General features: G+C 33.5%; 1 protein-coding gene across 1 annotated transcript in view; it reads right to left on the bottom strand.

Annotated features, from left to right (window-relative positions):
• Nucleotides 1-1077: 1077 nt before the first annotated feature.
• The window catches only part of LOC106462464 (neuron navigator 3-like), a gene marked incomplete at its 3' end in the record, with an annotated part of 58044 nt that continues 48989 nt past the window's right edge, over nt 1078-10132 (bottom strand). Inside the window, exons 5-11 of the mRNA XM_013922390.2 lie at nt 9815-9898; nt 9325-9433; nt 7138-7274; nt 5609-5784; nt 3585-3741; nt 1880-2039; nt 1078-1184 (exon numbers count right to left, since the gene is read on the bottom strand). Coding sequence (XP_013777844.2) covers nt 1078-1184; nt 1880-2039; nt 3585-3741; nt 5609-5784; nt 7138-7274; nt 9325-9433; nt 9815-9898 — 930 coding nt within the window. The remainder of the gene's footprint in view (nt 1185-1879; nt 2040-3584; nt 3742-5608; nt 5785-7137; nt 7275-9324; nt 9434-9814; nt 9899-10132) is intronic.

The raw sequence follows: 10132 nt of genomic DNA, 5'->3' as shown, positions 1-10132 counted from the left end.
TTATTCTTTCTGAATATAACTTTACCGATACACTTATTTTCAACAGTCGCTCTATAACAAACACTATAACAACTGCAGTTCAATTACTCACTACCTACACACATTGTCTCGTCACGTTGTGAGCGTCTTATATATATACCAGACTAACATATATCTACTAAATGCTAGGGCATTCACGAAGGAACAGGATATTTCTAGAAAATAGGTGGCGTGACACTAGTCACGTGATCTCGCTGACGCAACACTACGAAGAATTGCCGATAATTCCAAAGTCGAGTTCACCCCACCTGAAGCCTAAGTAAATGTGCTGGTATGACCTCTGATGTGGTAACTTTTACTTCAGAATTCATAATGTAAATGAAAAACAAACACAACTGTGTTGGTAAAGAATGAAAATCACACAAAAATGAATAAGTTCAATGACTGGGTAGCAAATTAAATAATACCACGATGAATTGAGGTACAAAGAACAAATATTTAAAATAAGTAAAAAGATGGAAAATAAACAATACACAAGTTCAAATTTCCAAGAGAATACTAAAGAAAACGTCTGAACACTAGCACTACCAAAGGAGAAGTGATAGTTATGTAGAACAGCATAGAGAGTGTCACATGAGTCACGTGTGTGGGGGAACACCTGTTGGTGGAGGTTTGTTGCATGACAATTTGCATGAGTGAATCAGTTAACCTTGTGAACTGAGGGGTAGGTGGGAGTGAAAGAGTTGTGGTATGCAAACAAAATTTTGCAAATAGAATGCAGCCCTGAACAAAAATAGCTATTGTATGTGAGTGGAAGTAAGGTACCTTGTCCAAGTATTACAGTTACTTTTTGAGTAAGTAGTTTCTAAAAGTGAAACTTCTAAAAGTTTCACTTTTAGAGGCAAAATCTTATACTAAAAAAAGCTCTATTCCCAACAATAAACTGTTAAGAAATGTATATATTATACAGATATGTATCAATAACGTAAATGTCTATTAAAGAGAAAGATATATGATGATTCTGAATTAACTTTTACAGTAGGAAAGTCAGTGATAAAAAGCAATGTAAATAAATGAATAGTCATACAAACATTTTACCTTATGCTGTGTTTTGACTTTACAATAATTCCCATGGCAGCACAAGTATGCTGATATAGTGATTTTTTTTCCAGCCCTATCTGAGGTTACATCATTAAGGTATGTATCTAGAAAACAGAAGCATCAGGTAAAACTTGAGTTAGAACATATTGTCTGGGATTAAAAGATAAGAAAGAAGAAAAATTTAATACCATTCCAGAACAAAATCATTTGAGTCTTGTTAAACTAGTGGACACAGCAGATAGCTCAATGTGGCTTTGCTATAAAAAAACACACACAAAAACATGTTAAACTATTAGTAACATTTCATTATAAAACTTAAAGTATAGTGTTTTTCAACTGGTTTAATTCTTTTTAATACAGGAGTGACATGAATATCCTTAACATTTTCTATCACTTTCACAAGTCAATGTGACATCTAATATGACATACATATCCAATATTTCAATGAGGCTAATTCATTTTCTTCCAACTAAGTATAATAAATGATTGACTTACTGTTTATCCATCCATTTTCTATTAAAATTTCATAAAAATATTGAAACTGTCTACACACTATTATGAAATATCACACACACACTGATGTCAAGATAGCTAATCTTTGTCTGTTGAGAAATACAAAACTCATCAAGTTTACCCCAAAGATCACAGGTTTGTTCCTTCTAGGCTTGTAATATTTTTTATAAAATAACCTAGTTGCTTAATATACTCATTATTAACAACACAATTCCACTCATGGAGCTACAAGTAGAGGTGGTAAAAACAACTCAAAAGACAAAACTACTTGGTTCTAGCTACTTACCAACAATAGGGGGCCCTGTGTTTTCTGAGGTACTTAAACATTTCTCAAAACTGTTCACAATGTCCTTACTAGTAAGTGATCTTTGTGACGAGTTTAAAGATTTGCAGGACACAAGTCGTTGCAGTCTTTCATTATCTTGTTTGAGTTTTGTCATTTCAACCTGAAATTATTAAGTATAATATACTCTTTTACAGTTATATGGTGTATAAAGTTAAAGAAGTACAGGCCATTTGACAGAAGCATGTATGATATGATAAGGTTTAGTCGAAATACTACCATATATTTGTTTTGGTGGAAATCTATTCTAGGTCAGGAAAAACTGAAATATTTATATATATTTTCAGTCTTAACATTATAGACATTACCAATTTTTTGTTCCTTATTTTATGGTACAAACCTACAAGCTGATAAAATAAAGATATCTGTCCTTTATAATAAAACAAAATCTTCAAAACCTACAAAAATGATGTGGTAAAAATTTAATAAAGTAGAAAACTTGTACTACTACCTTGAAAACATCAAAAAATTGTAACACTCAAAATAAAGTAGTTTTAGAATGCACCAACAAAATATATAAAGTACTTAAAATTTTCCTGAAAATGTATACAGGAATAAAACTTACATCAGATTTAACAGAAAATTGTAATTTTGATTTTAAAATGTACAATTTTCATATTTCTAAATGCACAGTCAAGTGAACGTTAATGTTGATAAGATGTTTTAACATATCCAAAAAAAGGAGAAATTACCTAACAATACCATATTTCTAATAAAAATTAAAAAGACAATGACATATTGTTGTTATACAGTATTTTTATAATAAGCATTTTAGGTTATCATAAGATTAAAACTGTGGTATACATAAATAAATCAAGTATCTCCAAAACACAAGTTCTAGATATGTTAGGCAGAGTATTAAAATGAACTTGGGCAGCAAAGAAAATGGCCAAATTGTTTATTCATACAATACAACTGTAAATCTGTATTTTTCTGAAGGACTGAAACTGACTTCTGGGTGTGTTTGGATTTCTAAAAGGCAAGAAAAAAATCAAAAGAGATCCAGAATTATGTATGAACACCACTTTTATGGCACCATCTCACAATCCTTAGATTACCATCACCAATTATCATTCCTAAATTCAAGGGAGATAAACTCATATTAGCTTGTACCATAACTTGGAATGATTATGATCCCATCCAGGAGAGAATGGCACAAACAGAACTAAGTAAGTCCTAAAGAACAATCATTGTGGTATGTAACCTTGATTAAATTTAAGAGGATTACTAAACTTACTTACATTTAGTTTACAAGAATGTTGCAACTATGTGCAGGACACCTGCACAATAATTTACAAAAAATACCTCAATATACTTAAATATATACCCTATACTAATTATTGAAGGCAAAAATATGATTACCTTTCCTGTTATTACATAGTCATTAATCACATATAAAACTTTTAAATAATTATATGAAAATTTGCCTCACATTTTTATTCTTTTCAATTTAAAGAATTGTTTGTCAAGTCTTTGGAAGCCTATCAGATAATTAGAACTTTAAAAATGAATTTTTTCAAAACATCAATCCAACAGGTTTGATAATAGTAATACTACATCATAATACATTGTGCTAAAAATATAAAGGTGATGTAATGCTCTAGTTCAAAGTTTTGCCTATGTAGATGTATGATAATGTTTATTTTACCTTCATTTTATTCACAATATCTTTCAGGCTTTCTATTTGATGAGCTGAAGTCAGAGCTTCAAGACGAATATCGGTAAGAATCATGTCTTTTTCTCGTAACTGTTTTCTTAGGTCTTTCATAAGTTCTAGTGAACATTCATCTTCTTTTTCATAAAGGCTAGAAAAACATACATAAGAATCTCCTTCAGATGCTAAAGAAATTCCTACAGAACAAGATGAGTGGTCTGCAGAAGCATTCCCTGTATTTGGGAAGTTTCAAACAGACGTTCTTCAATAGCAAAAAAAAGCTTAACTTGCAGAACTTATACTGTTTCAGAGCATTCCTCATACCTTAGATGTTATAGTGAATAAAGTTTTAGGCTTTATACTTATAGTGAGTTCTTTTGTTTTGTGATGAAGGATTAAACACACACACAAAAAGACACAAGCATCCCATGGAAACCTCAAGTTCTGTGAACGGTAATGTTCACATAACTATATTTCAACCCCAAACCATTTTTTTGAGAGAATGTTTTAAAATAAATTAATATTTTTATATGAAACATAGTTTAATGTTATTTTTTCTTGTAAAATGAAGAGATAAATCTCACAAATCAATCCCATTGTTTGTTGTTTAAATTTCAGACCCGCCGACAGGGGGCGGCAAAGGGGGCAACAGCCCAGGAGTCCGGGCGAATGAAACCTGGTTATGCTGTAAAGCCCGCAAAGCATCTTTAGGTTATATCTTCATTTAATGATAAAAACCACATTTTTTGGCTTTTCTTTGCATATAGACGCTTGATACATTAAGAAAGACTCGAATAATAATTTGAGTAATAATTAACATGTATTTGTTACTTTATAGATTTAATAGATATTTGTTGTTAATTTATTAACGTTTTTACGCTTATACTGTGAGGTAAAAACGGCCGATTTTGTGTGGTTTATGAGCTCGTTACTGTCCTAATTTAGAATCTTCGTTTTAATAAATTCTTGAAAATGTTAAAAGAGAGAGAGAGAAAGGGGGCCTGGCGAGGATGTTTGCCCCGGGACCCGTGCTGGCTCTCGACGTTCCTGTTTAAATTAAATTTATGGTAGGAACTTTCCAAAGTAATATAATCAGTAAATATTAAATTCATTATAGTTAGTCACAAGGGCATGCTTTAAGGTTTTATAATACATAAAACTACTGTAATTGGTCAACCTAATGAGACAGAAAGCTTTCTTGCACAGAGATGTATATTGAAATCTATGTTAAGATCTCATGGCCTAATTGTCAGGCAACGTATAGGAATAGCTGTTCACATGCTCACACAATGAGTGAAATCTCATTTTTTGGTTACTTGCATTATGTATAATATTTTACCACAAATCAGAATCCAATTTTTTACAAATCAGAAATAGATAAATGCCCCCTCCCCAGTGGCACAGCGGTATGTCTGCGGACTTACAACGCTAGAATCCAGGTTTCGATACCCGTGGTGGGCAGAGGACAGATAGCCCATTCTGTAGCTTTGTGCTTAATTACAAACAAACAAAGAAACCTACTTGAATAAATTAAGACTGATTATAATTTTAAATAATTGAATAGGGTGATTTTTAGTAAACCGATACAAAACTATAATTTATTTAAAAAGCATGCTATTATATTCAAAAGCTTTCACTAATATATCAAAACAAAAAAATATTATTACAAATGTGAACATTTGTTTTTAACAAAATAAAATGAATAATTTATGACCGTACATAATATGGCTTACAAATTACAGTTACAGAAGGAAAGAAGTACAATAACATGTCAAATGCAGTTGAGATTGAATTCTTAACCAGAATTATAAGTTTTTATATTACACATAGTGAGTTGTATAATGGGCTGTATGCGTTGTGCCCACCGTGTTTAACAAAATCTAATTTTAGCGTTATATGCCCTCAAGTTTACGTTGAACCGTCGGGAAGAGGGAAGGTGAGCAACATAGTGAAGTTTAATTATATTTGTTATCCTAGTAATCGCAGTACAATAGTTGTAGTGTTCTAGTTACACTTACGCTGAAAACGAATGAGATGAATTTAAGAAGTGTCCATGCAGTAGATATGGTTCAAGTGAAGGGGTGTTCGATGTAGATGAATCAGACTGGAACTGCTTCAAATCCTCTACATCTGACACTGACCCGTTCTTATTCTTTTTGCTACGAGAAAAAGCCTTGCTGAACGAACTGCGCAACTGTAATAAACCATAATCCAGCACTTTCATTACGATTTAACCTAATCTTCTATACGATAAGCACTAATAATCGAGTTGTTATTCTTCTTATGTTTATACGGATAATCTAGGAAACTTAAATCATGCTGTTATCGATAAACACAGTACGGTGACGCAAACTTTTAATATAACACAATGGAGAACTATTAAATATTTAAGAGAATTACAGTATATAATAATGGCACCATCTACGATAACAGAAATCTCCGTAATATTCTTAAAGATTATCAGATCATTAGTCAATATTCATACTACAGGGTTAAATATGTTATATTAAAACAATTTTTGATATGCAAATCAACATGATACGTGACAACTACAACCAATATAAAGTCGCAATAAACGATATATGTCAGAACTGTATTTCGACATTGCTTGTCATTTCATAGGTAATGTAATGCCAACGAAAACTGATTACTTTTGGGAAAGGTATGGAATAGCCTTTTCCGATACAAAATATTCACGCACTCGGATTATATAGATGTGTTCAGATTGAGGATTTAGAATTTCCTAAATGTCATGTCTCTTGTACTTAATATCATTGGGAAAGCAAAGGAACTTGGAGCAAAGGATCAACTTGGAGAATCAGGATCATCCAGAAAGAGACCTGTAATAAGCAGCAATCCAGCTATGGTAAGCAAAATATGATGTACTGCAATAGGCGAGAATCCAAATCTGCCATCGTGCCCCAGGCACCAGTATGCAACATAATGAAGACTAACAAGAAGTATCTCTGTCTGCAAACGAGGCCAACAGGTTATGGGTTCACCAAGATAAGACTTCCAGACCCCCCCCCCACCACCACACACACCCCACACTCAACGTCACAAACCTCAAGTAGTTAGAGAATGAAATGGATATTTATACTATTCCATATGAAGACATAGCGGTCAAATTGCCGGACGCAGCACCTATGGCTTTCTGTGCGGTTGAAACGTTTACTACTAAACTGTAACTCTCTCACACTAGAAAACTTATGGAAAGCACGCAGGGATTAGTGGTGTGCTTTGGACACGAGAATATTGCGAAGGAACTTTCTGTAATAGAAACAATGCTGCAGGACTATTATTAAGATGCACAGTCTTGAGGCAGAGCATAACCGGACGTAGCGACATGGACTGTAACAACATGATTAGGTTCCAAAATCTTTTTAATATAACGTATTCAACCCTTTGTAATTAAAAATATATAATTATGCATATTCATTACATAATCTACAATCACAACTACAAGAGTCTTAAGTAAAATTTATTTTTTGATCACAAGATAATTTCATTTACCCGAGGAAAAGTCCAGTAAATTATATAAACCTACCCAGCCTTTTTTCTTTTTCTTCCCTTTATCGTCAGCACTATCATACCTTACTGAAGAAGTGCTATATATGCTGGACTGAGAGTTGACACTAGAAACAGAATCTGTGGACAAATATCTTGACATTTTACCTTGCATAGCTGAAAACATATAAATTAGAATTAAAATCTAAACCTATCAATTATTTTACTTATCATTGTAAAGAAACTAGTTTACATAAATAACTCAGTTTCCTCTAACATCCATTTGTGTTACATAGGTATCTATACAACAGCTAAATTAATACAGTCTCAGAATTATAAGTTTGTTACATTTGTTTGTTACATAGCTATCTACACAACAGCTAAATTAATAGAGTCTCAGTTGAGTCTTCTTATTCTTCTGTACTTACTGCGAACGAGACAACCTTTTGACTACATATGTATTTTGTCACAAAGACGATCCTAGCTTTTTTCGTTTGTTTTGTTTGTTTGTTTTTGAATTTCGCGCAAAGCTACACGAGGGCTATCTGCGCTAGCCGTCCCTAATTTAGCAGTGTAAGACTAGAGGGAAGGCAGCTAGTCATCACCACCCACTGCCAACTCTTGGGCTACTCTTTTACCAACGAACAGTGGGATTGACCGTCACATTATGACGCCCCCATGGCTGAAAGGGCGAGCATGTTTGGTGTGACGGGGATTCGAACCCGCGACCCGCAGATTGCGAGTCGAGCTCCGTAACCATCTAGCCATGTCGGGCCAGCTTTTTTCGTAATGTCAGATTATGGAACTTCCAGCCTGTTTTTTAAACAGGTAAATATACACAATGTTGCAACGATATTTATGAAATGAAGATGCGTTATGTACTCTGCAGTGGTTGCCGATGTATTTTGCACAAGCACATTGAAAATGTTTCAGTAGAAAACAACAACAAAATAAAAACAAATAAAAAAAACACAGTTGTTCAGGTAAGACTTTCATATTTTTGTAACAAACTGTGTGCGAATCCTTCCTGAAAACTTAACATACACCATTCTAAAAATACTTTCGTGTTCTTACAAAGTCAGCATGATATTCGCTTTCTCAAAGGCTGTGTTTGACGGGTTACAAATTAAAAGCAACTATATATATATGATAAACTGGGAGTGCGGTATGCAGAGGCGTCGCTAGGCGCTGGCATACGATTCTATTTGACAGTGCTCCGAATCTCCATTTGGTGTTTTGAAAAAATCAGTATAAAAAAAACCATGATCGATATCATACGGAAACGCCGAAAATTCCCACGCCTTTGGGCCCGAGCCTCGAATCTTTTAAGCACCTAGCGACGTCACTGGCGGTGTGCATAAATGACAGTTAATAATTAATCCTTCAAATATATTTAGTTTTAAGCTTTAAAGTTTTAAAACAATTCCGATGAGTTTAGTTCAATACTACCCACTAGAAGTGTTTCTATTAGATAACTGATGCTATGAAGTTTTCTCTAATTTGACAATAGATTGAACGAGTACTTAAAGTTTATACAATTCGTAAAGTATAGTTTGGACAGAGGCTTAAATAATGACTAAAATCATTGTTATTTGACAACATGACGATATTCAGTTGAGATTCGATAAAAGTAAATTTTACTGCTCGATGTCTACAACTCGAAGATTATTTTTATCTCAGATAATATTTAACTAATATTGTATCTACCTCACATGTCGTGAATATACATTTCAAAATAAGCGGGCATGGACTAATAATTAGCACGCTAAACTGTAGATCAGAGGGTCCAAGGTTCGAACTGCGTGATGTCGCTGAACAAGCTCTACACTTAAAGCTGTTAGAGCGCTATAACCGTGGATAAATGATAATAAAAATAAATTGAAATAAATGAAACCTTTTTCTAGATTATTTTGTTCGACGTTTCGAGCGGACGCCCTTCGTCAGGAGTAAATACCGTGTCAATTTATCATTTATTCAAGTTTTTCTTCTCGTGTCTTGCGGAACAACACCCATTCAAGAATGGTTATCGCTTTCTTAAGAGTAGTCGTGTATGGCGGATGTCCTCACTCTGGCCAGCAGCTCTGAATTAGGAATGGCTATGCCTGAGCCTTGGGGTTACCCGATCTGGCTGTTCAGTTCATATTATGCATAAGGTTACCGTGCAGATTGATTCCAATATCAAAGTGTTTTATAAAAATGAACATTATTTTCACTTTTCAAAGCTTACTCCTTTCGACCGCTTGCATTGACTGTAGCGCCATCTTCGTGAGACCAGCTTCAGTACTCTGTTTTTTCAGGTCCTCGATTGTGTTTCGTAGTTCTCCAAGCTCTGAATCCTGTAACACATCACACTATATAGTATATAGGCATATAGTAACACATCATATTATCCGACAAACAGTTACACATACAATTGATCCATTAAATGAATAGCTACAAATAACACAATGATGCTCATTCTGTTATACAAATAAATAGCTAAATCGTTATATTGAGATTATATGAGGAAATCTTATTAGACAGAAAAAACTGGTTTCCCCACTTAACATCCAAACGCCTATCCAAATAAACAACTAACATTTTGAAACTACATTAATATAGTTTAACTAGTCCATTTGTTAGCCTAAATAGCAATTTTTTTCCTTTTTTTCCGTGCATGTTCTGGTCTTATGGAGTAAACTTCCTCCTGCCACTTAAACAAACTCAAACAAACTTACTTTCTGTTCAGCCGTTGCAGTAAGGTGTTGAAACCGATCAGTCATGTTGGAAAGGCTTTGTTCGAATGCTGCAACCATGTGGGCCTAATAATGTGAAAAAAAAAAAGAGGGAAGCAATCTAATACGATATAAATATTTAAGAATTTAAAATCATAAATTATTCTTTAAAATGCTGAAAAGTATTAAGATCGACAGCTCACTATTAAAATGTTAACAAAAACGAATATTAACTTCTGATTAAAGCAAGCTACTTACATAGATAAGAACTAAACATCAATCAGTGTTGTTTGTTTTGAATTTCGCGCAAAGCTACACGAG

This window comes from Limulus polyphemus, unplaced genomic scaffold (assembly GCF_000517525.1).
Source record: "Limulus polyphemus unplaced genomic scaffold, Limulus_polyphemus-2.1.2 Scaffold1174, whole genome shotgun sequence".
NCBI lineage: Eukaryota > Metazoa > Arthropoda > Merostomata > Xiphosura > Limulidae > Limulus > Limulus polyphemus.
The sequence above is the reverse complement of the archived record's forward strand: the minus strand, read 5'-3'. Positions and strand labels throughout refer to the sequence as shown.